This window comes from Heloderma suspectum, chromosome 13, assembly GCF_057233095.1.
Source record: "Heloderma suspectum isolate Gila_16-S chromosome 13, 16-S_ref, whole genome shotgun sequence".
In the NCBI taxonomy this organism is placed as follows: domain Eukaryota; kingdom Metazoa; phylum Chordata; class Lepidosauria; order Squamata; family Helodermatidae; genus Heloderma; species Heloderma suspectum.
Genome location: NC_139470.1, coordinates 14574354 through 14602206, shown reverse-complemented (window position 1 = coordinate 14602206; position 27853 = coordinate 14574354). Strand labels below are relative to the sequence as shown.

The following is a 27853-nucleotide window of genomic DNA, read 5'->3' as shown; positions in this document are numbered from 1 at the left end:
AGCACAACCAGCTATCCACAGTAAAAGTGGAGAAAATGTTACTTCCTTTGTGAAATGATTCTTGCCATTTGTTTCTGGTTGATTATTACAGTGCTGAATGGATAGCGCGGAAAACTGCCAATACTCTCAATTATTCCTGAACCTAATGGGGATGGGAAGGAATTTTCAAACTCCCATTTAAAAGGTGTCCTTTCCAAATGTCCCTAAATACCATCGGTTATGACTGACCTCTTGAACTGGATATAAAAATCAGCCTTCATCAATATGCCCAAGCTTCATAAGTACCAGTGGCCCTTTCCCCTGGGAACTGTATATGCAGTCATTGTTAAAATATTTATGTCCTACTGGGACACTTGAAAGTAAACACTTGTCTTTGTTTCTGGCCTTCTGCATCTCTGGATGCATACACAAAACAAAAACACCCACATCTTTCTAAATTCTGGCTCCCTTAATCCAATATACCTACTGCAATCTGGTTTTGTAGTCAGAATCATTAATGCCAATTAAAACTGTTATAAAACTGGGAAAATGAGGGGAGTCTTTTAACATAGTTTAACCTCAATTGTCAGTATACAGGGATGCTTAAAGTGTGCCAAATGGTAATTAATCCACAATCTGGAATATACACCAGGAAGGCCATAAGCATCCATGAGATAGGCCTTAGTAGCCATTTTTAAATAGGTTCAGAACACTGTACACAATTATCTAGAAGTGTCAAACCAGATTTGAACATGAAAGGAAATTCTTGTAACTCATCACTGCTCTGAGCAATGCCTAAATGCTGACTGAAGTTTTGGTCCATGCATTCAAGGAACTGGTTTTAAAATGGAGGCAGATGAGAAAGGACTAGGTAAGCCAGCATTTTTAAATGTTTGTTTATGCAAACGATATCATCCTTGGCTTCTGAACCAAAAAGTGGTCTAGGCACTGTCACAACAGAAACCCACAAATGAGGGTGGAGGGCTTCTGACAGATAGGACCCCCAGACCCAAAGCCAAGACAGGACACAGTTGAAATATGAAGGCCTTGCAGAATGTTAAACCTGATATGCACGCTCTGCTTGGCCTATTCTTGGCCTAATGAGTATGACATTACCTTACAGTGCTTCTCTCCCTCTCTACATTGGTGTCACAGGTAACTGCCTTTCAAAAAACAATCCTGAAGCGCAGAAGCCACAGGATTCGGAAGGTAGAGCACTGTGTTGTATATTACACTGCACTGCTCCTCCGTACAAATCATTGCTTGCCTCCCACGTTCCATTCTGAAACCCAATAGGGCACCAATCAGAGTGTACATGTGACATTAATTACTGTAAAATTAAACTGGATTGTCTTTTTCCTCTTCCTTTCCCTCCCCTCCACCAAAGCCCTTCCTGAAATCTCTCCAAGGTGTGTATATTTTATTTAAGTCACCAAGGCCCAAGTAGCGCAGCCAAGACTTTCACAGAAGTCAAGAAAGAGAACGGCATGTGGGCACAATAGCTCCTTAAGAGAGCTAGCTCCCCCTCTGTCCTTCAAACCTTCAGTTGCTCTAATGAACGTTTGGTGTCTGTCCATGAAAAACAAACATCAATCAGGCAACAGGCTGTTCCCCCCCCCCCGCCCCAATTCCTGGTCTGAAATAACAGTCATCCCCCGCTGGGCTGGGAACGCCACTTCCCGGTCCAGCGCACATAGGGGATAATAACAGGGGAACAGGAGAGGGGGGATGAAATCCCGCTCCGAGGTGCCAGAATACACAGTGAACTGTGCATTTCAGAGCCAGAGAAAACTTTGGAACACAACAGCTTTTGATTCCCCTCGTCCCATTGGGCACGTTAATTATTTAATAGATGGCTTGTGAATTTTCAGTGGTGGTAGGAATAAGGGGAGGAGGGAAGCAGGCAGTCTCTCTCTCACATACACACAGACTGGTCTAGCAGTGTATCTGTCCCCTGCGTGCATATTGTGCTTCCAGATGAAAAACTACAGGACAGAGGAGTTTCCAGCATTTGACTGAGGAAAACAGAAACCCTAGTTTCTTATTAAGTAGGCAGAAAGTTCACAGTCCAATACAAACCCAATGAGACTTCCATGAGGTCTGGCGGCATGCTCTGCCAATGAATTCCTCTGAAATCATAACTTTAAAATGTGCATTGCTCTGCCATACTTTCACATTTAGTTGTTTACATTTTCACTGTCATGCAGCGTCCCAGAATATGAACAACATCAAGAATTATTCTGAGCAGGAGTTCCTCCAGCATGGCCAGACTGTGAAATCTGCAACCTTGCTGGCAGCTCAAGCATTTTCATGGGCATTTGGCAACGGTGCCAGTCAAAGCTTCAGGGAAACCAAATCTGACTGATCTTATTTATATATTTAAAACAAGAAAATGCATCTGGGTATAAATAAAATAAAATTCCCTGCCTAGCCTGCTTGCCTACCATCTAACATGGCTTGACGGGAAACCAAAATGACAACATCCTGCTCTGTTTGTTTAAAATTAACACACTGTGATAGGAAGCCTGGCAGGAACATGTAAAGACAACCCTGCCAGCAGCAACAGACATTGACCCAGCAAGCTGCTGCTCTATGCTGGGATACCTGGGTGGCTTCCTTAATAGTACAGGCCTCCAGGAAAGGATGGAGGTGGGTAAGGGGACATTTGGTTGGATAAGCAAACGCTTGCAGCAGAGATGCACTCAAATCCAACAGTTTGAAACTGAAGAGCTGATCCACATGTTTTTGTACACATAAGAATCTGTTTGATTATTGTATGTGAGTCTTCTGGAGAGACAGGCCTGCTTCATATTAATGCACAGAACGGCCATGATCCAATGACTGAGAGTGATGAAAGCACGCAGGGCTCTTCCACTGCTGCTGATGGCAGGTAAAAGCATCCCCCGCATTGGCAGAACTCTTATTTGCTGCAGCCGGCTATGGAAGCCCTGTGAGCACGTGAGGCTCCAAGCCACAAACTAATAAGCCTCCTGGAGACACAATGGAGTTTGAGCAGTGCCTGTAACATCGTTGGGATGCCACCAGCATTCTGTACTACTGCCAGAAGTAGTTCTATCACCATGAACCACAGCAGCTACAGCAGTTAGACCTAATGTGGCAGGACAGCATTTTCACGAACCAAAGCTGCTCGCATATCTCAGGAGGTAGGGGTTGAACATCATACACACAACTATTCCCCATTAGTGTTGAATCACTACTGATACTAACTCCTCAAAAGGCCATCATGAGCTAAACGTCTGAAGATCATTTTTATTTATTTAAAAAAATCTATACTTTGCTTGGCTTTTCTTCTTTGTACTCAAGGAGGTTTAAAACAGTAAAAGCTGAAAATTTAAATACTGATCTAAAAAGAACATTGCCCATAACATCAACGTTATAGTGTGATTTCACTGAATCTGACCTGTGGATTCCACAGCGGACCAGTTTTTCACTTTGGAGGAGGATTTGCACTAATTTGCATTAGCGAACTTGCGCAAATGTGCTAATGTGCATTAGTTAGCACATTAGTGCAACTACGATGAAATTCTGGTAACAAGAATCAGATTCCGTCATTGAATGGATGATGGAATGAAAGCTGCCTGACAATCCGCAAAATACAGACAGAATGGATTTAACAAAATTCATACATTTATAATATTGCTGATATAAAAATGTTTTTGTGTGCGTACCAAAGGCTACAAGAGATGACCATTTATATTATAATTGCTGGTGATAATCATACTACTGTGTTTCAGGTAGAGTTCTAGCTCTTCTAATTTATTCCTCTAAAAGCAAGCATGCGCATGCACACACAGACACACAAAAGAACCCCAGTGGTCTTATTCCATTTCCTATAGTGGTATTTGGTTCTGTATATGAGCTGCTTTGGTGTGTCACTATCTGTGCAAGTCTTGGGAGAGAGGCATAAGGCCATGAATCATGAACTAGGTTATGATCACAAACTCCCTTAAATTGGATCCATCCTCTGACACCATGACTTCTATAATGAATGAGCATCCTTGAATCAAAAATTCTGACCCTAAACACACACTAAGCAACCTAAACCCCGTGTGTACAGGGATTGACAATTATTATTTTTCAGGGCAAATGCTTTCTGCACACACATGGGAGACTCTTTGTGCATGAAGCATCCCCCTCCTCACAAAAAAGGAGTGGAAAAATATGGTCATATACGGAAGATTGTTCATACCACAGAACTGCCAGCCATTATAGGAATGTGACATTACACTGATTTCAATGAGTTTTCTTTACTTGGACAACAGCGTAAGATAAGACAAAGAAAGATTGTTTGTTCACAGAGTTCACTCTGGTGAAAAGGAGGTCAGACTAAATAAATAAAGAAAATGAACATGACTAGAAACGCCCACATCGAGCTTTAAGGTCCCTGGGGGAAGGCTTCTTAAAGAAGCCAAACATCTTCAGCATTGACAGTCGATCAAAGGGATGAGGCACAGGACCTAACATATTTTACTGCTTGGGAGGTAAGCGCTTAGTGCTCTGCCTAGATCTTATCAAAGCTCAGTACATATGCATGCAAGTAAAAGTTTACTTTTAGACTGAATTAAAAGTGATGCACAAAAGATAACACACATAAGCACAATATAAAATAAGATACAATCCGTAAAGTCAGAGCGACAAGATAAAATATCAGCACCTCAAACGTAACAGGAAATAGGAAACGCCAAGGACTGGAGCAATTCAATTTTCACAAAAAGCAATGTTACTGATGAGGTGTGATTGCCTCATACAGCAGATCTGAGGAACCATTAAAAGGTGACTAACTGTCGTTATTTAATTTACTATTAGGTTGTGATGGTTTTGTTCTGTGGGCATCTATATGTGGATGTGGGTCTAATGACACACTGACAATGTTTCCATAATAGAATAACGTAAGATGGGCAAATCATGTTGGATGTCCCAGGAAGGTATGGCACTGATGGGGGAATGTTCCACATGATCTCTTTTATTCATATGATTCAAATGTTACTGGGGCAATATAGGACACTCCTCTGGGATGGTGGCAGGAAAGAATGTGCCTCTCCCCAGACATGCTTGGGCATAGTGGCAGGGTGGAACATGCATCTTCCCTGCTGACTCAACTCTCCATGCCTCAGATTTTGAAGGCGCTGTAGCTCAGTGGACAATACTGGAGCTAGATGGACCAATGGTCTGGCTCAGTATAAGGCAGCGTCCTATATTCCTATGTAAACTGCTGTCCTTCCCAAACAGAAATGTGTGCAATAAATAGCATCACTTTATTTGTGATGTAAATCTCAGGCAGAGGGGCAGTCAGAGAAACAGAGGGACTGAAGCTTACAGTGTGTGTGTGTGTGTGTGTGTGTGTGTCTGTGTGCATGCATGAGTGTGCATTTCTAGGATGAATTATATGCAAAAATGAAATTGCGGGAGCTGTCAGGGCATGAAGGATGCCCCCATGATCCAGCTTCATTCACTCAGGATAGGACAGGACAGGCTGCTGTGAGCAATATAGGGATTTACACATCTCAAAATGAAGCTAATATAAAAATCAATTACTGAAACATACCACATGTCAACCCTCGGATTGCTGTGGAGAATGAACTATTACCGCTCGCCGCACAGATTGATCGGGAGAGCACGCTTCCTGCTCATCAACTGCACGCTCCATGATTCCCAGATTGGGGAGGGATTGTTTTTTTGTGTGTGGGGGAGAAGGGAGAAGAACTGTACATCAGTCTGTAGGGGGCTGAAGCAGCAGCTTGTTAATAGCATTCTCTCTGCTCAAGCTGACCTCACTACCATGAGAGGGAGGAGGGGGAAATCACTGATTCACAAGAATTTTAGACAGCAGAAGGGCTGCACACAAAAGGGAAACTTGACCCATTTGCAATTGAAGAGCAAGCTGTGGTCGCATCGATCACTTTCATTGATCGAACAGAAGGAAACACAAGATTACTTGGGGGGGCAGCTGCGGCACCCCCCCTTCTTACCCAGGCACCCCCAAAGCCTTCCCCCACTAACTTGTCAAATTACTTGTCAATTGCTGGTCTGGCCTCTATTATGCCAGTGACCTGCACCACGCATGGGGTTACCATGCCTGCCTGCAGGAATCCCTAATGGGCTATTATACAAGTCAGGACAGATTAATATTGATAACTTGTCAAATTGCTTCTCAAAAGTAACTGTGTGGGGCATGGGTGCAAGAGTGAAAAGGAAAATAGAGAAGGAAGGATCAGGTAGCATTTATTTTTAAGGAGTTACAAAAATACCAGGAGTCAGAATGAACATGACTTTCAAAAAACAGCAGACATAATCAGCTATAAACATTTTGCTTCGGGATTTTGCTGTTGGGTCATGATTGTATGCTCTGGGTGTAACTCGGGGCACACAACAGGTTCACTACTAAAGGCTGTATCAGAGGAACACCATCTAATTTGCTTACTTAATTTCATATCTTTAACATAATCTGAATATCACGTGCATGCCAAACTACAGTTTGTGGATTTACAGTTTCCACTCTAAAGTACTCGCCCCTTCTAATTAAGTTAGCCCCAGTTGGGGGGGGGGGGGGCGGCACAATCCAGCCAAAGTTAATCTTGCTTTGCTTTTCAGTCCCATCAATTTCAGCGGTAGACTGAAATATCCTTAAACCATGGGGATTTAAAAGGGCCTAAGGTTCAGATGTAATGGGAAACCCTGGGTTCTCATTATGTGAATGAGCTGCTCTGAGCCTCAGTCTTGCACGCTCCCACTGCCCTCTTCTTCTACAGCTTCAGATGTCACTTCCTCTTTTAAACAAACCACAATTTCCCATGATGTCATAACTTGGGGAAGTGTGGTTTCTGAAAGTATGGTTTCAGAAGAAGCTAAAACTCGGGTTGATTCTGCCTTGTTCTCACTAACCATGTTTAAACAAACCACGGTTCCCCAAATTTCAGACGTCACAGAGAAATGTGGTTTCTTTAAATGAAGAAGTCAATGTTTCTGGTCTCGTCATGGCTGCGAAAGAGAAGAATGGAGAAAGGAGTGCACGGGTCTGAGACTCACCACAGCTCATTCACACAGAGGGAAACCACGGTTTCCCATCACATCTGAACTGGGCCTAAATGTGGCTGCAGCATGCCCAAGGACTGTAATAAAATCAATCTTAACTGAAACAAATAATTTACCATGTTTAAGACAAAGAGAGAGAGAGAGAGAGAGAAGCTATTTGAGATCGTATTGGCTTGTAGCACCTCTGAGGGGTGTTTAAATCTAAACTCGGAATCATAAAGGGAACCTGGCTAGAAGCAACTGTTTATTGAGCCAAATGAGAGAGAAAGGCAAACAAGCAGGAGAAAAGATGAAAAGTTAATTTGATTTTTTCTTTTTAAAGATCCTTTTAGCCCAAGGTAATGTAAATTGTTATTAGTTGATGGTTGGAATTATTTATTAAAGTGCCTTTGCTCATAACCTGATAGCCTCTTTTAATTGACTTTCACAGAAACTGAAAAATTAAAACTTGTCTGCTGAGGCAGAACAGTGTATGCTGGTTATTTTTTATCCTTGTTATAGGTCCCCCCCCCAATATATACGATATAATTAAAGAAAACAAATCATTCTTTCTACAACATTTACACTAGCAAGAATCATTCATTTATTTTTAAGGCCCCCACCCTGCTCTTTAGGGCCCCACACACTGTTAGTGCTCTAGAATATTTAACAGCACCACATTTAAAATGTGAAATATTTTAAGGAAATGAACCAATTCTACCAAGGAATGGCAGTTGCGCAGAGACATTTATGCTACCCTAGGTAATTGTGGGGATGCACACACAGCTTCTCTCTCAACTCCAGAAACGCAGCCCTGGCTTGGATGCTTTAAATCAAAAAGCAATTTCAGTCTGTAATGCTCAAATAAATAATTAAATACCTTCTATCTCGAACAGTATTGCTTCTATTTATTCTAACCCCAGTGACAGAAATGTAACAGCGTACCCCAATAACCTTAAAATAACAGACCACCACCCACCAGAGAGCTTAGAAATGTTTACAACTAAACTTTTCACCCCAATACTACAAAGAAACTCTGTATACCGGTTCAACAGTGGAAATACTCAGCTGGTGATGGTTGGGTTGAATTGCGGAGAGGTTCGATATTGCCAGCTTGACTTAGACAATACTAAATTGCTGTTGATATTAAAGCCATAAATTGTTCCTCTCTATCAGCTGCCCTTCTGATGACATTTCTTGCCCATGTAAGTTGAGCTTTACTGACATGAGACAAATGGCACTGATTGAAAATTGACCTCATTGTGTGGCTGTGAATCCATTGGGCCCTAACACAGAGAGGTAGGAATTGCATGAGCAGGTGAATGAATGAGGCAAGGAATGTTGGTATGGATGTGCAGGATCGGGCTTCAGGACAAGGAGACTTTATAACCTTCAGTGTATGTGACAGCCTGGTCAGTAACACAATATGAATAGGATGCACAATTCATTTTTGGAATTTGCTGAGCCACCAGCTTGGATAGCTTTAACAGGAGACTAGAGAAATCCAGTGAGTATAGGTTTATCAATGGCTCTAAGTCAGGGGTAGGCAAACCTTTTGGGCGCATGGGCACATTTGGCAATTTGAGAAACTGACCTAGGCACCACGACAAAATGGGTGCACAGCTGATGAAAACATCGGCCTGCAGCCACCTGCCATCTTCATTTCTTAAGGATGTCTTTGAACCTCACGTGTGGCCCAGAGGCATTCATGGGAAAAGAAAATGGGAGCAGCTAGAAGCCCCTGACTCTGCTTTGAAGTTCTACAAGCTGCCACTAAGAAATGTTACTTAAAATATTATGTACTTGTGCTTCTGTAATGGCTCATGAACAGGGCTGGACCAACAGCTCCTTCCTAAAGTAGTAGGTTTTTGGAGCAGGACCCTCTGATCAACAGGAAAAATCCAGAATATTTAACTGCACAACTTGGGAGCTGGCCCCACTGAACACAGTTGGACTTACGTCAGAGTAAACATGTATTGGATTGTGCTGCAAATAAATGAATCCTTGCAACTTTTTGTTTTGTTTTAGTATGAATAAGAGTTTCTTGGGAATTACATACAGAGGGAAGTGGAGAAAAACGTGATTTCTTTACCTAGTTGGCTCAAATGCTGGAAATATTACTTTTATGTTCTCCCCTTCCCCAAGGAGCACATAGTGGCATACTTTCATTTTGGGTGTATACCATCCAGGTGCTTGAGAACTAAAGCTGAAGTGAGTGCTCCTTGACAAGAAGACAGTCCGATAAGATGATAAAATAAGAGTGAGAATTTTACAGCTCTAGGGTGTTTCATGTGTTACAGAAATTAGCAGGCACACACCTATATCCCACATGTAACTGCAGCATTCCCAGTAATGTGAGAGACCCATACTTCTTTCTCTCGCTCTTTAAGAATCTCTTGGGTAGGACCCAAAGCCAACCATGGCTCTATGTGCACGTTAAAATGACGAGGACAGCTATCGTACAAAGTGAAATCACACCCCATGCACAGCACTTAGAGGCACGTATGTACTATTTCCATAGCATATGAAGTAGCCTTTGAAAAGCAAGAGAAGGCAGTCAAAATATGAGCTGCCATGATTAAAAAGTGATCAGTTCCCAGATTTATTCATTATATTTAATCATGGCTATTCTCCATGGAGCTCAATGTGACACACACAAGATTCTTCCTGTTATTTTATTGTCATCACAACCTTGTGCGGTAGGTTAGGCAGAGAAAAAGTGACTGGCCCACAGTCACCCAGTGAACTTCATGGCTGAGCAGGATTTTGAACCCAGGTTATCCTAGTCCAACACTAATCTCTACACCACTCTGCCTCTTAGTAGTTCCCACATAAAGGAGCTGTTCATACAGCATGCTAACCCACACTCCATGGTTGAGTGTGGGTTGTTGTTGAACCGTGGGTTAGTATGTTATCTCAATGCAGCCAGGGTGGCTTGTTAACCATGCAGGGTGGGTTATTTTTCTCGAACAAGCCATTGTTTGTTGTTGGGTTGTTCGGGTTGGTTAACAAGCCACACTGCATGGTTAACAAGCTACCCTGTGGAAAATATCCTGGGTTCAGACAACATGCTAACCCACAGTTCAACAAACAACCCACAGTTCAACAACAACCCACACTCAACCACTGAGTGGTTGGCGTGGGTTAGCATGTTGGCCAAATCCAGTCAAAGAGATTCACCAATTTTGTGTATCAGTTTCTTTCACTAACTGGACCAACCAGTAGTCTAAGAGATGTCACAGGCTTTAATCAGGCAGCATAGTACTCAAACCATTAAAAGGTAGTCTGAAAAGAAATGGCTCCTACATGCACCATTTAAATTTCAGACAAAATGCATGAATGGCTGTTAATTACGATGGACTGTTTTTGTTTGATTTTTAAGATTACTTTTCATTTCTGTAATCTGAGATCCAGCAAGAACCACCCACTTCTGGCCAAAAGGAAATCTAATTAGCAAGCTCCACTACTGGTTGTCTCAATAAAGCATTTCATCTCATTGATGGATTCCATGCTTCTAAGGAAGACAAGAGGAAGAAGTGGGAGAGGAAAGTAGGCAACGCAGAAGCAAAACGACTTGCCCGGGGTCAAACCGCAGGCAGCAGCAGGGGCAAAGCCTGGATCTCTTTACTCGTAGTTCATTTCCCTAGACAAAACAGAAGGCTGCAGAGTACTGTATATGTTGAGAGCAACTTCGCCAGTGTTAGTTTCCACTTCACTGGGAGCCTGCCGGGAACCAGGTGAAGTAACCATCCATTTCCAAACCCTCCCACGCCCCCAGTCCTTCTTGAAATAATCAAGTATCCGTTCTGAAACAGCATGCCCTGTCTCTGGAGGTTTTGCATTTCTAGTTTTTAAAATGATTTACTATGACAGTTTAGCACAGCGGGAAGGGAAAGGGCGGGGGGACATAGAAAAAGACTGAGTCCCCTTAAGGCAACAAAATTATGCAGCTCTGATCTCAGAAGAACAAGGTCTCTTTTCTGGATCAGACATGCTAGTCAAAACCTCAGAGTCCTCTCTTAACAAGAAATCTCTCTTGCTGGCCTGAGGCACTATTCTGTGGCCAAGAGGACAAAATAAAAGACAATAAAATAAAAGACAGAAACTGCAGAAGGACTGCAAGCTGTTAGCCCACTGGGTCAAGCGGTTGCAGAGCATCCCACTGTTGACAATTATGGGCTGCTTGATGAGGAAATGTAGCTTCTACTCAACAAAGGTTTCAGACTTGCCTGGCAGGTCACTTTTTTAAAAACAACAACATGGTGACAGTTTAGTGCCTGGAGTTCTAAAGAGCTGATCTGTTTTGGTAAAGGAAGCTCTATGGACGTGCAATGCTCTAGAAACCAGAGGCACTTTTCTGGGGTGAGGAACATATACATACAACTTTAATACATACATTCAAAATATGTAAATAGTCATCGAAATGCAATAGCCTTCTCCCACTGTCAAATAATCAGCTGCATCACAATATGGAACCGAGGGTGGGGACAGTGCCAAGATGGTGTAGCTAAGTCTGGTGATTGTCATACTGGGCATCAACGGTAGGCATGGCTGGGCATTTGCCAAAGGCCCACACCCCAGAAGGGGCCCACAGACAAGAGACCCCTGAGGTTGTTCATCCTCTTCACCAACTCAACCTGCTTGTTCACCTGCCCTCAGTCTGGCCCAGACATCTCCTGCTCCTTCTTCTTACCACCACTCTTGTCTGGGCCAGAAAAAGAGGCACGTGAACAAGCAGGTAGCAATGGTAAAGAGGAGGAACAATCTCAGGGGCTCTTGTCTGTGGGCTCCTTCTGGGGTGTGGGCCTTTGGCAAATGCCCAGCCATGCCTACCCTTGATGCCAGCCCTGTGCAAGTTCCTTGCACAAAACCCCTGCACCTACTTGTAGGAAAATTGATAAGCTTCATCCCCTTGGAAGAAGCTACTATGCCTACAAATGTCATTGAACTCTGTGGAACAATATAAAATGAAATACGTTATAGGGGTTTGTTGATTTTCCCATTATAGTCATCTAAGATCTGGGGAGAGGGAACTGCTCCCCTCCCCTCCTCACTGCAGATGCCCATGTTCACATCAATGGAGGCAGTGGGTAGAAACTGGATAGAAATGGGTTTCTTTCTCTATCTGGAGGACGACTATTATTATTATTATTGCCATATATAATTCTGCAAGTAGCTAAAATAATCAACAACTACTGTATATATTGCTTTGCAGCCAAGCCTTAATTTATATGAAATGAAGTGATACGTCTTAGAATTGTTCTTGAGCTCTGAAGCATAATGGCTGCCTATGGTGAAGGAATTTCTATACAAACCAGCCATGGCCACAGCTTGCCCCACTGAACTTTGGGGATTGTACTTTTGCAAGGGGACAGATATTTCTAGCTAGTGCCTAGGGCTTCTTGGGAGGAAACCTTGGGGCAGTTAAACCAGTCTGAAACGGAGTCTGAAATTCTGAAACCCATAGTATTCAGAAACTAGATTTAGATATGCCCTTTACTCCATAACCCAGACTTCTCCACAACAGGAGTGAAAAAAGCTAACAGGTGACATGGGAGATTTATGTTTCAAGGTCTGCTGCTAGTTTCTGAACCACTTTCCCTGATAATGGCAAATCCCAGCTCAAATTAACCACAGCTCACTTTAAAGACAGGGATTTATTAGTCTGTTTATTACAGCAGAACACCAAAGATGCTAGAGGAAGACAAGGCGGCTATTCAACTCCAAACTCTAGGTAGGGCTTTTTCAAGGTGCATCAGATTCTTGATTCCTGTATCTCAACGGTGAAAGGGAGCAATTCAGGTAGGTACAAAGTAGTGGAGTGGCAAATTGAAAGGTGTGTCCCTCACCCCCACCATTTTGCTGCCCCATTCACAGGTGGCAAAATAGGGGGAGGCATTTTGACAATTTTCTGGGTGGCTGGGTGGAATTTTAGTGAATTTACCTAGAGCAGCAGGGGGTTCCTCTTATGGTAGAGTTATGCAGAGAAGGCTGGGGTGGGTAGGCACCATAACCCTCCAGCCAGAATGTCCTCTGAGCTACACTACACCTTCACAGAGCATCGTTCCAAGGGCAGTTTTGGGTGTGTGGTGGCAGGGGGAGTGAAATGGCAGGTGCTGAGAGGAGAGCTGCCACCAGTGCAAAAAACAGGTAGCAGCGGTGAAGAAATCTGAAAGGGGACAAGTGGTTTTACCCCTTGAAGCCCCACTCCAATTTGGCCAAAAGGTTGAAAAGTCATGCTTTTGGTCCACTTTTAGTAGAAAAGATTGGCATGAGGTTCAGCAGTGGTACGGAAGTAGCACCGTAAGATGTTTTTGGACATGCTGTCAAGGGGATGGGTGTGAACAGCGTTTAATTTCTAAACAGAGAGGTGCCCCAAGGCTCAACGTTACATGGGAATCATGCCATCAGGGACAGGCTGCAGTTGCTCAGTGATAAAAGAAAAATGGCTTGCTGTACATTCTCCAAGGCCCTTTTCTTTAAAGAAGGTGCATGGTGAAAGATGAGAAGGAGTGGTCTTAAGTGGGCCTGGATAAAAAGAGCAAGGGTGAGGCTAAACAAGACCCTACCAGCAGTTCCTGCAAGATATTTTTTTTTCCTACTTAATTATAGTTCTGTGTCTTCAAGTGCGGAAGCCAGCTGGTAAGAGACAAAGGTAGTTCCAACACAAGAGTCCTTAAAGTTCTGCATGAGTGCTAATGGGAGGGAAGGGGAAAGCTGCATCCCATAGAGGCTTCCTCAGTATTTTGGAGTTCATAATTCAGACAGCCTTCTTTCCCCATCTGCCCTGATGTAAAAAGCTCGTCTTTCAGATAGAACGCAGGGGGTGGGGGGAGAAAAAAGAATGTGAAAGAGAGACTGTCTGAGAGACCCATGTGTGAGAAAGCTGGGTGCCAAAACAAACAGCCTTTTCTTATTTGTTCATTGATTTATTTGCAGGGAGGATGTCTTGTAAAGGCCGCAGCAGTGAATGCCTCACTCCCTTTGCACCAGGAAGAAATGTCTGCAGTCTCTTGTGCCAACAAACAGCCATTGATCACCACCTTAGACGAAGGCCTCTATACTTCTATGTTTAATTATTGTTTTCCAGCAGGGAGCAAGGCTGGGGAAGGGAAGTTATCCCACCTATTTATAACCATACAGGCAGCCTGTGGCTGAAAGCCCTTTGAACCTCGCCCATTTCATAGTTATGGCCACTGAGGTCACATTGGAACAAGACACCTCCCTGGATTTGCCCACTGGAAACTGTCTCCTATGGACAGACTTTGTTTTGAGTTTGCTTTTTTCTTCAAATACACATTTTATGAACAAAGCAACAAATACATATAAATTAAAGAATTTTAAACATACTGGGTTGGATCCAGACTTAGTGCTACTTAGAGCAGACCCACTGAATATATATGTGCTTTATGGTTTAATACAGGCTTTATTCAGCCTTTTCAGACCCAGCATAAACCCTAGCCTCCAATATGGGGCCCACCTGTGAGCTTCAATCCCTATTTACTTGGAATTAATTCCCACAGTGTTCGGTGTGGTTTACTTTGAGCTAACCATGTATGTTCTAGCTAATATTAATGATATCCCGCCCTTTAACAACCATATATACAAGGTAGCCTACATAAAATCAAAATATGCAATACATTAAAATCAGCTTACAACAAAACCAGCAATTCAACAAAGAGCTGTTAAACCACCAGCAGATATATCAATCAGGATCCTGAAAAAGCCCACCTAGATGTGTGTGTATATAAATATATATTTTCTCCTGTGCATGTGTTTATTTCATCTTCTCTATTTCTCTTTCTTTAAAAGGAAAGAAAGACAGACAGACAGACCGACCGACCGACAGAAAGAGGCACTGGCTTTGGGTCACAGCATAACCTACTTATGGGTTACAATACTCCAGCTGAAGACCAATACAGCCAATACTGCACCAAGTTTCTGCTGTGAGCCTGAGTGAACTGGATAGAAGAATGGGCAAAAGGAATCATTGGAGCAGTGGGAAGAGAGGACTCACATTTGAACACCTTTGCTGAGCTCTGAAAACACCAGGCAGGATCTGCAAGGCAATGTGAACAATCCAAATCCTTATGCTTTTTAAGCCCAGTACTGCTGGATGGTTGATGATAGTTTCATGTCTCAGAAAGACGTCTTCAGAGGAAGAACAACAAGTGCAACAGAATGTCAGGAAAGAGTTCCTTCAAAATGACCTACCTTTAGTTGCTGCAGGGGAGAAGAGCTTCTCTGAGCCTTCAGAAGCCTGGAAATAACAAAAGACAGGGGGTTACTGACTCTAAATGAGAGTTTAGTATGCCCCAACTGCAATAACAAAAGAAATCAGTACCAGGTTGAAGACTGTAGTTATGTGTCACACCTGGAGGGTGCAATGTTGTGCCATTAAAAGGAACAGAGGACAAAAAAGCAGGTGGGGCGAGAAGGAGCATGTGAAGAGAGGGCCCAAAGTCCACATCCTCCCTGTCTATAGAGACCACTACATAACATGCAAGCTGTATCCATGATGCTTAGCAAAGAAAGCACAAATGAAATGGCTACCAAGGTAAAGTCACAGCCATTTCAAAGCCTTTCATCTTGAAATGGATCCTTATCTCTTTCCAATTATGCAGAAGATGTAAGGACAGAACTGGATGCTGTGTAGATACAGCAATGTACAAAAACAGACCTACTTCGTACCAAATTGCAGACCTTCCCGTTCACCCCCATCCCCGCCCTGCTCTCTGCTTAGCCGATTATTAAGTAAAGCCGCTTCCCTCCTGTTTATATCCAGGCTGCATTCTGCTTTTTGAACTCCATCCATGCTGTACTTCTGCCCTGGGAAGTAGTTAAGAAATCCAATTAACCTAAATCTTGTAAACAGCTTCACAGTAATCGGGAGCACTGGGTTTCAGCCAGGATGATAACAACATACACTGTAAAAGAATAATAACCCATGCACAGAAAGGTTTTCCTAAATCAAATCTATCAAGGTTGCGTCTCCCCTCTGTGAAACACACAGAAGATTCCCTTATTTGGGGCCTTCAACACTGAGTCAATTAATCAGTTAATTTAGTAAATTAATTAAAAAGTTGCCCCTGATTAATCAGCCAGTGGATTTTAATTACTTTATTTTATTTATTAAACACCTCATAAAATAAATTTCTCTAGGAGTTTTAGAATTTTAATACCAGGACTTATAAAAACTGCAAATGGCAAGTGCCATCTTAAAAGAGGCATTCCTTTTTGTAGAATGTGACAGACAATAGGGAATGCCTCTTCTAAGATGGTATGTGCTGATACAGATGTATCCTCCACCTCAGCACAAATGAAGCATGCTTCTTAAAACTGTTTGTCACTCAGAAGCAAACGTATGCAATTAAATTTACTAAGGGCACAATTCTTTGGGGATAGGTGGCTGCCTCCGAACCCGGAGGCGACTGCCTATCCAATCCAGGGTAGGAGAAGCATGGAGGGGATCGTTCCCTCCGCGCTTCTCCTGCCCTGCATTTGCAGCTTGACAGCTGATTTCGGCTGTCTAGCTGTGGGAAGGCGGAGCGGGGGAGGAGGCTGCTGGACGACACATAGGATGTGTTGTACTGGCATTTCTGCCTTCCCCTGCCTGGAACGCCCTGATTTGGCTGCTCCGCACTCCTCTTCTGAGTGTGGAGCTTGGGGCTGTTCCACACTGCCTGCAAGGAAGTGTGGAAGTGGGGGAAGGTCAGTTCTCTGGGAACTGACCTCAGAGTGGGGGCTCTGAGGTCAATTCCCAGAAAACCAGATATCCTATGGCTGTCTAGCCACTGACTAGTGGCCACAGGATTACTCCCTAACTAACTTACTAAAACATGCATGATTAGTAGACTGAGATGTCCTTAATTGGGTGACAACCCAAGTTATTTTAAAGGACTGTAGCAAATTCTTCTGAAACTTTACATCCCAAAGAGTATAACTGAGTAGCCTGTACATGTAGAAGAATAATATAGAGCAGGACTCCTGCTATTCTAACACAGTTGTGAAGGTAACGACATTTCTTTGCAAGACAGATGTTTCTAAAACCAAGTGGGATAGATCCATTACATAGCAGAAGAACCTAAACATGGGAAGCGGCGATCAATAAAGCTATACTGACAGCGAAACCCTATGCATATTTGCTCAGAAGTAAGTCCCACTATGTTCAATAGGGCTTCATCCTTAGTAAGTATGTTTAGGACTGCAGCCTGTGAATGTAATAGAATAGAGTTTAGTTCAGTCTTTAAAAAAATATTAATTCAACTCATGGCTGAGCCAAGTTGATTTTCTTTCCAACATCATTGATTTTATTGTGCCACTCCATGGGAAGCTTGCATTATTAAGTGCCTTATGAATTGTACTGCAAGACTACATATTTCACAGCCACAGATTCAGGAAGCAAAATAAACACTGGAGAAACGTAACCAGACTTGCTACAACCCTGGGCCCTCACCCAAAAGGATCAGTGGAATCAATGGGAGCTTTTTCTTCCTAGTTTCAATGGCCTTTGGGCTGGGCCTTTTATAGGCAGCAAAGAAGAAGTATTCTCTATCAGAGCTACTTCTGAGTGACGAGGGGTTACAAACCACAGGATCTTATTGAATATGGCCATTTAAAAAAAGAAAAGGGGGAAACAACCAGTGTGGATGAAGAGACAGAAGCCGCATGATAAGGAAATGTTGAGCAATATATTTTCCACAAAGGTTGCTTTTGGTCATTGAACAAAATAACCCCAGAAATCCTTTGGGAGATACAGCATCTCTTGTGGATGCAATTCTGCTTTGGGTTATTATGCTTAAATCACCTTTTGCTGGAGGAATGAAACAAAGGGCAGCCATTATTCTCAGCCAAGCGTTTGGTTATTTATTTACTGAATACCAACCCTGTGATGCCAACTAGCATATAAAATAGCTCCTGGCAAGACAGCATTTCCACACATTGTAAAACATAAACCTCAGTCTCTCTCCCAGTCTCTTCCTCCCCCCTCCCTCTCTCACACCACACATGCATGCATACACACACGTGCACGCACACGCACGCACAGGAACATAAGAAGTGCCATGCTGGATCAGATCAAGGTCTATCTAGTTCAGCATTTTGTTCACAGAGTGGCCAACCAGATGCCCAAAAGCAGGACATGAGTAGAATAGCACCACCCTCCTCATGTTCCCCAGCAACTGGTGTGCAAAGCCATACTGCTTCTGATACTAGAGGCAGCATATAGCCATCAAGTCGTGATAGCCTTATCCTCCAGGAACTTGTCCAATCTCCTTTTAAAGCCATCCAAATTGGTGGCCATGAAGCACCCTATTTCTTTATCAACAAGCAACCATATTACAGTTACATTCTTAAAATGATGAGTTACCACAAGAACTGCTAGGTGTCCCGTATTTTGGGTGCATAGACAAACACCTTCCAACTCCAGACTAACTAGCACTGAACGTATCCCATGCTAATGATTGGACCAACTGCAGTCAGATGTTTGTTCCATCCATCCTTCCATCTATTTGTGCTAAGCCTGCCCTATTTCCCCAGCCACATCTCCCTTTATTATCCCAGCACCTCTTATTGCCACTGCTGCTTTTGCTGCCAATCCAGCACCAGACCAATATTGCTTAATCTCAACTCAACATGTGGGTGCATGGACTGTTTTAAAACCTGAAGGGCAGCAGGGGCCACCAATCGGTGACTGATCCATATATGGCCTCTCTAAGCAGACACTTAGATTCTATTTACAGCAAAACTGATTGTGATGTGCATCACCAAATTCGCACTTCTGTGCCATTTGCACAGTACACAGGTCCTGATTCTTCCTCTCTGCATTGTATGCCAGGAACTCAACTCTAGTCTCATACAAATTTGCAGCAACCATGAATTATTGTCCATGAGACACAACTCATTGATCTGTACCATAAGGATCTTTCACTGGTTTCCTTCTGTGGAAGTACAATGAAAAGAAGAACTGGTCAACTACATGGTTGACCAGTACATGGTCATGGAAGTACATGGTTGTACTTCTGTGGAAGTACAATGAAAAAAAGAACTGGTCAACTACATGGCCAGTATACAATAGTGTATTTATTATAGTCTTACCTGACCACAGTGAACTCATTGTCATTTATATATCAGTGTTTTTATATGACTATACAACACTGGTAGCCCTCAATTACGATGGTGTTATTTGATGGTGTGCATGTCATTTATTAATGGACTCATCCACGGAAATTGTGCAATTGCTCAGTGCATAATGCAGAATAAAAGAACGTCAAGAAACCTTACCCTTTGATCCTTGGGTAAAGGACAAAAGGGATGAAGGGGGGGAGATAAAAAGAATGGCACAAGAGCAAGAGGCTTTGTTCAGAGTCAACCGTTGCAATGTCTAGTTCAAAGGATTTTCACCCATATCCATACTGGTAATGCAGCTAAGCTCATGCAGAAAAATCTGCCCATAGAACAATACCATCTTCAGCATATTAAACACAGTGTCTACAGTGAGTTTCTGATGTTGCTAATATTGACAATGCCAGTCAGATGTACATTCCGGTATGTTAAATATGCTTTTATGAAAGCAGTACATTATGATTAGAGTTAAATCTTAATCTCAGTCCAAACATTCACTTACCAAAATTGAAACCCTGTGTACACAGTCACAGAAAGCAGGCCACAAACTCATTTCAGCCATGGTAGGGCAAGTGTCTTTCAGTAACAATGGTGTGACAGAATCTGCGGTAATAGAATAGCTGTGCTGTTTGCCACTTAAAAAACAAAATCAAGCCAGATGAATAGTTCCAAGTAGGAGTTCCACAGAGGAAGAACATGTAGGCATCACACTAAACTAGAGGTGCCACCATGTTCCCCTCACTGTCGAATCTCAACCGCTGAGGCGATGCATGGTCCCCGTTGGGGTTGCTGGGAGGGTGAGGAGGCTAAAGCTTCCTCCATCTCCTGGAGACCGAGAAGCAGCCAGTATTACTGCTTCTGTGCTGCTAACAATGGCATGAAAGCAGCAATGCCTGTTGCAGTCACTGGGAGTGGAAAAGGCTCACGAACAATGCTTGCACAATCACATTCTACATTACTCTCGCAATAGCAACAAATGCGCCGTTTGGGGAAGGATTGCATTTTGAAACAGTGTGCTTTGAACACCCAGAAAATGGGATCTCTCCATAGAAAAAGAGAAGACATGGAGGGAAGACACATGGACAGTGCAGAGAAATGGGAAACAAATGTGCATTTATTGCGCAAAAACTTGATAGTGCAGAAAGGAACCGTCCACTAAAAAATCCATTAAACTTATCTGTATGCTACAGTAATTCTCCTCCCACTTTTTCTGCTGTCCCAAGCAATTTATTTACATGTTTGGGAAAAAAAACAACAACAACGGTGGGGTGAGTTGGTGTAGAGAAGGAAATGAAGCAAACCAATCAGTCAGAGAGCTTTGTACATTAAAAGCCCAAGACATACAAGAACCCATGTGTGTGTTCTTGATGTGGGGCCAGCCCTTCCTGTAGACAGAGCAAGGAGGCTGCCTCGGGCAGCAGAGTTTGGGCATCAAATTGTCAGCTATTTAATTTATTATTCTATTTTTACAGGGCAGAAGGGAAGGCATTTGGAATTTCTGCCTCAGACCAAAACGTCTGTACTGGCCCCATCTACAGCAATTAAAGTTGCAATCCAATGCACACTTGCTTGGGTGTAAGCCCCACTGAACACAATGGGTCTTACTTCCAAGTCAATCTGCACAGGATCAGGTTTAGAGATAAAGGAATTCCTCATCTCCTGCTCTGTATTCCACCTTCCCTCCATGCTTCCCCAACTACCTGAAGCAAAGTCTCATAAAATGGAGCACAAGGCATGCAATGACTCTGTGTACCCCTCCAGTGTTTTGCTGCTTGTATGAGAACGTTTTTCCCACTGCTGGCTGATGCAAGCTGACAAGCCCAGCCGGAAGCTTCAAGACAGAAGACACCTCTATCCTTTCTTGTGCATTTGGTGCCTGTCTTTTCCCCTTGACTGCTCCCTTCTTTCATCCTATGTTAGATATATCTAAGCCAGAGAAAGCTATGTTTTACTACAGTTGTCACTTTTATTAAAAAGGGAAAGGGGGAAAACCTTTCCCCCAATGATTTTTTTTAAAGCTTTGAATTTTTTCCTTTCAGGAAAGAAAGGACAACATTCACAAGATGGAAAGGAATACGAACAGTTTCACTACGTGTTGAAGAACAGCCTTAAAGATGGCCCCTCCACCATCAAACTGTGTAGAACTTTTTTTAAAAAAAGTTCAACCCACATTTTCAAAGGGCTTTGCTGGTTGTAAGAAAGTCTTCTTCCCAAGAGTGTGTTTTTCAGAGGGGCCAATGACTTCAATTCACTGCTTTTAGTCCTGACCTCCCTTTCTGGTTGTCTACCTCACCTTGATTCTGACAGAGGAAGTATCTACCTACACAGATGACTCAGCTTCAGACTGGAGTGGACAAGCTATGAATTAGATTCATGTCTCCACCATATTTTCCTAGGCCAATGCATGGCAAACTAAAAATTCTATGGCTTATGCTGGTTTTTAGCTCTCATCAACAGGTATCACAACTAAAGCACTGTTTGCTTTAATAAAGCATGGTGGAAACCATAAACTAGGAACCACATCCTTTTCTCCTAAGGGGGCAAGAACACTGAGGCACAATACATATCTCCTGATTCCAGCTAAGCAGGGGTAGTTGAAAGGTGTAGCCCAGTGATTAACAATTTAAACAACTACAAACTACCCAAAACAGTAGCAGGAGAAGGCTGCTGGTTTTCCTTTTTCCTTCAACCGCACCTAAAAACTGATAGCAGTATCAAGACTTGCTTACAAGTGAAAACTCCAGATATATTATTTTATATTATATCTTATTTCTATACCACAAAATAGCTGAAGCTCTATATAGATCTTCCCTGCACGTCCTGGATGAGAAAATACTAGCTCTGGAGTTATCAGAAATCAAAGACAGAGGGTCCCTGTGATCACAAGGCACACAGCTGCTAATAAACCACTGGAATTCACCAATTAGATCAGCAATGCAAGAGAAACATCACCTCTGTGGAGGGCAGCTGCAATGTGTGAAACACATTACAAAAATGCTTGCACTGGAACTCCACTGGTCCCTTCCCTCCCCCTCGTCCTCCAAGTAAAGCTGATTTGAGTGGGGGTGATTTGGATCACTGAAAAGCGGGAGGGGGGGAGGAAATGCTTAACCCTTTCTGTACCTACCACTCCAAATTGCCTTCTTCCGAACTGGCTTTTCCTGAATAAAAAGTGTTGTTAAGGTTTGTTTATGCACATTTGTGTGTCTTGTGTAGCTAGGTATCCAGAGTGGAGGCATTCTGCATCACACTCAGGATTTAAGTGGCTTCTGTTCCAACTCCAATACACAGTGTCAGTCTAGCAGAGCATTCTGTCTTCTCTGTGGTGCACAGCTTGCTTGAGTCATCTGAAATGATGTTTCTTCCTACCCTGTGCTCTCAGCATACTGAAATCTGAATTATGTATGTCGGTTCAGGGCAGGAGAGACTGGATACATAGAGAATCTAACCTTGTGAAAGAACATTGGACTGAATGGGGGGCATCCAACGTTTCGTTATTCATGGCAGGAGCTTCCATTCATGGAACTAGTGTTGTGTTCACAAAAGGGGTCTTTCTATATATGCCCTTTTATTTGACAGAGCAAAAACGTGGGATGTCCCCCATGACTTTCTCTTACCATAAACCTAGTTCTGACCTGTTTTTATGCAACATCTCACCATCATGATCAAACAGCAGCAAGCCATGTTTAAAACTGTTTTACTGTTTTTAAAGCAACCCAAACAATGAATTAAGATCCTATGTATAATGCTACATAGCCAATGCAAAAACAAAGAAGGGTCGAAGGGCTGTAAGAAAGCAGCTGAGAGCAACAATAAAAATGGAGTAAAAATGAGCAGCGGGGGGAGCAAGAAAAAGGCATCAAGGAGGAAAAACAACAGAAAGATTTTCTAATTAAAATGTTAAATAATTCTGGTTCATTTTATATTATTTTTGTGTAGTAATTATACAGCTCTCTGCAAACTCTGATACTTAAAAAGCACTCTTTAGCACAATGAAAATAACTTAAAGAGTTTCCTATTTATATTTTAAGTGTTGTAAATAGACAGCACCCCCCTGACCTTTCCCCAAAGCAACCTGAAGGTCCGCAGCATATATAACACAAGAGCACTCCTGGGATAAACAGCATCTGCTGATCTAGAACGAGTGTGGTTGCCCAGATATGACCTCGTCCCCTTTCTTCCTCAAGCCGCAGGCAAAAGCCTGGCTGACCTGGTGCTCTGGGGAACAACAGGATGTCTGACCTACAAGCACGGCTGTTATCACAGCCGCAGGGCAGAGGCCCTTTGCACTTCTGTTCTGTTCCCTAGAGAGATGTCTACAAGGCCCATGGCTTCCCTTACCCTTTCCCTCCATTAGCCATGCTTTTATGGTTTAGCTTCTTCTCAGAGGCTGCTGCCCCTTGGAAAGAAGAAAAGACTTCGCTTCTATTTCCTTCCCTTTCCCTCCATCTCCTACAGCAAGTGAATAAAAAACATGTTTGTTTCGAGAGGGGTGGAGGGAGTGTTAAGAGAAGTTGTGGAGGCCGCTACAGTTATGAATGCTCCCTTCAGCTGTTCTTACTGACAGGGTCCAGAGAGAAATATTTCCAGCTGTGCCTATTAAACACAGCCAAAAAGGCTTTACACCACACCTCTGTGCATCCTTGTTTATTTCAAATTAAAATAACCGCCCAGAGTTCCTCATCAGCTACCATGCTCACGATAACATAAACAAACACTTGGCTTGCTGTATGTTCACACCCCTCCTGCTGTCTACGTTCAGTTTCGACTGGCCCATTTAACACGCAAAGTTATTTCTGATCCTGATCTTGTGCTCTCACATAGCCATGCAATTTATTTATTTTATTTATTTATTTCATTTCTATACCGCCCAATAGCCAAAGCTCTCTGCAGGTCATTATTATTCCCATTTTATATATAGGTAAACTGAGGCTGAAAGGAAGTGCTTTGCACAACCGTCACCCTTTCTAGGCTCTGGCTAATGGGTTGTTTTACTCATTCTGTTAGCAAAAAAAAAAAAGGGAGGTGAGAAGCAGATTCACATATTCATTTCTCAGGTGGTAGATTTCTCATGTAGTTTTACCTCCTCAGTTTCATGTGGGTAGCTGTTTGCATGAAATTGTCCCATGTGAAAACCGCCAAAGTTATCACAATCAGCAAGAAAGCTTGAATACTGGACTTCTCTCTCACATGGTAAGGGTTGGGTATATGTTGTGTTTGCCACAGGTTTGCCTCAGAAAAGGTCAGCTCTGTGGTGAACGTTCCTCCTCCTTGGTGTAACATTGACAGGCTCTTATTATATTACTCTGCTCTACTTTTCACTGAATATGCCAGTACCTGCCCTAAAGGGGCAAAAATTCTCAATTATAATGCCTATACTGCGCCAGCTGCACTGGTTACTGGTGCGTTTCTGAGCCCAATTCAAAGTGTTGGTTTTGACCTTTAAAGCCTGAAACAATTTGGGACCAAGTTACGTGAAAGACCACCTACACCCATATCAGCATGCTCGCACTTTAAGTTCAGAAAGAGGCCCTTCTCATTTGCCCACTTGTGAGAGTGGTCAGGTGAGTGACCACACATGATGGGGCATTCCCTGCAGTGGCCCCACACCTTTGGAACAAGCTGCCATTGGAGGTCTGCCACATTCCCTCATTGCAAACTTTTAAGAAGGCCTTGAAAATATATTATTTTACCTTGGCCCTCTATTGATATGACTGCTATTGTTGCTGTTGCTGCTGTTAACATCGTTGTTGGTTGTATTGTTGGCTTGTATTGTTGTTTTTATTGTTTTTGCATTTTTATCACTTTTAATATTTTAATTGTTTTTATGTATTTTATTGTTGAAAACTGCCTTGGGAGGGCTTCTGCCCTGAGAGGCAGCCAAGAAATAAATAAATAAATAAATAAATAAATAAAATGACAGAGTGAAGCTATACCATAATAGCCTGTAAATGTTACAGTAACAACAAGTGCACAGGGGACACACACAAACACACGCACAGAGTGATGTAATTCGGGGCAATATAGCCATGGCAAAAGTAGCGTAGCCCTACAATCTTTATCTGGTGGCCATTGCAAATGACGCTGAGCCAATAAAGTTCCCATGTGAGGAGAATCGATCACCTCAGAAATTATTGGCTTCCTTTAGGAGGAGATACGTTTTATGGTAGCCAAATACACCAGAGGGGGCAACAAAGTAATTTTTTTTAGATTAACAACAGTTGTGGGGACAAGAATTAGCGAGGTACACATCCACCAATAATACATTTGGTGTGAAAATCAGAATGAGGTTTCTGTAAGTCTGAGATGTGTTAATTTTCCAGAATGGTCTCCCTAGAATGTTCCAGGAACCACAGAACAGTATCTGTTTCAAGAGATTGCACTGAACCAACATAATCCAAGGTCATGCTCCACATACTATCCAACTGAATCACACTGGCTCTTGATATGTTACATTCCTCTTCTGCTTGGCACTAATTTTATTTAGCAGGCAGCCATTTGCTGTGCTTTGCCTCTTCCCCTGACAAAGAATATGACACATCATCGGCAGAAAAGCCACAGCCTGTGCAGTGAAACAGACTGGCTTGCTCTTTTCTCTCTCCCACCCAGCTCTGTTTCTAGCAGGCAATTACCATGTGTGTAAATATTTTTGGAGGGAGAATATTTCAAAGGAAGCTGGATTTAGGATCTTTTCTTGTGTGGATAGATCTCTGTAGATGTACGCCAAGCTGATGTCAAAGACTACAATTACTAAGCAAGTCTCACAAAGGTTTGCTTTGGCAACTGGGACAGTCCTGTAAATTTTTGCTGTTGATTTATCTCATTAAAATATTAACCTAGACTGTATTTACATCTAATTATAAATGGCCAGAACATGATATTTCACCCCCATCCTCTTCGTTTGATACATTGCATTTATTTCTGTCAAGAGTTTCTGGCGGAACTAAAGGCTGACTATTGCCTCTGGCTCACCCAGTGCACAACAGATGAGTCCAGTTTTCTCAGTTGGCTGTCACACTGGGAGACCACCATGTCTGCACACATTCCCCCCCACACACACCCTGGTGAGAGTGTCAGGTTATGACCCAGCTCAGTTGGATCCGAGTTAAGGGAGAGCATGGCAGCAGCAGTAATCAGATATATAAAGGAGTGCCAGGTAGATGAAGGCATACAGCTGGACTTCAGAGCCACGGAGGAAAAGAACAGAAGGGATAGTGCCAAGAGTTTAGATTGAGCTGGTTGGATTAAAATTATCTGACCCATAATCGTGGTGTGTGTGTGTGTGTGTGTGTGTGAGAGAGAGAGAGAGAGAGAGAGAGAGAGAGAGACTGTCTGGTCACTGTGAGACAGGGACGACATCAGGGTCTGGCATCATTGGGCCCCTGCTAAACAGAGGGCTTGCTTCCAACTGCCCCAGCAAATGGCCTGCTACCAACTGCCAAAGCATCCCTGGTCCTGTAGCTCCTTGCAGCCTGTTCACCTGACCTTTCTGACCATTCAAGCCATAGCAAGAGTGAGAAGATGGAGAAGCATCCTCGGCTTCCGTTTGCAATCTCCCAACAGGTGGGTTGTGTAGACTGAGCAAGTGAATGGGCAGTGGTGACAATGGCAAAGAGATGGTGGCCTATTTAAAGATGGGCAATCTGGGAAGATTACCTGGGGTGAACCCCATACCCCTGCAGCCTGCACTGCTCCTTCTCCCAAGGTATTTTGTATTCAGATTCCCAAGTACAAATGCACTCGTTGCAACACGACTTATGAGGTATGTCTCAAACACAACGCTTTTCTTCAAATACCTGGAAGAAGGGGTCCACTTCTTTTATTTATTTATTTGACTTGTAGCCTGCTTTTCTACCAAAAATGGCACTCAAGTAGGCAGGGAACTTGTTTGAGAGTTGGTCTTCTTCATCAAGTTGCTTATTCTGTGGCTAAGATCTGGCTCTGAAAACAGGTTCTGGAGGGCAAATTAAGCCCTGAATGGGTTCTTAACAAGCAGAATTGATGTTCGGTTATCTATAAAGATGCCATAAAACTCCATTTGCTTTAACTTTTTGTGAACAAGGACTGCAACCTACTATTGCACCACTCTGAATAGCTTATCATTTCGCTCCAAAGCCAGTTGGCTGGACTGGTCTATGTTCGCTGTGAAATCAGAGAGAACAAAAAATGCAGAACTTTATGAAATGTCTTATAAATCAAAGGGCTCTGATCAGGGGGCAAGCAACGAAGCAGGCAATTGCAGGATGGGGTGTGTGTGAGAAAGGTGGCAGACGGTGGTCTTTTGAATCCCAGAGCTAGCCTGTATATCATTATAATCAGAACTTCTGTGCTCTCTCAATCTCACCACAATCCCTCCACGCAGGATAGATGTGGACATAAAATCACACCTCGTGTCTCCGTTTCTGTCAAGCTGAGTAAGAGTGCAAACTCTGGCGCTGACAGGGAATGCCAAACAGGGCTTGGCATGCTAGAACAAACTCCCAACTGTGATCCTTGCCAAGTACCTGCATTTATCATTGTAATGGCCTGCCAGACGGGACTTGGCAAAAGATGAAGAGGAGGAGGGAGAGGAGGAGGGAAGGAAGAGCGCTAGGGTGATGCTGCCAAGCAATTCATTTTAGGCACCTCCTGCTATCACCGTACCTGCAGGGGAATCATTTTTTATTTCATCTTTTCCAACTATTTATAGGAGCACCCAAGTCCCACTTCCCCAGAACCA

General features: G+C 43.0%; 1 protein-coding gene across 2 annotated transcripts in view; it reads right to left on the bottom strand.

Annotated features, from left to right (window-relative positions):
• The window catches only part of FBRSL1 (fibrosin like 1), a 965642-nt gene that overhangs the window by 80876 nt on the left and 856913 nt on the right, over positions 1 to 27853 (bottom strand). For both annotated transcript variants that reach the window (XM_084819250.1, XM_084819251.1), the window contains one exon: positions 15226 to 15271. In XM_084819250.1, coding sequence (XP_084675376.1) covers positions 15226 to 15271 — 46 coding nt within the window. The remainder of the gene's footprint in view (positions 1 to 15225; positions 15272 to 27853) is intronic.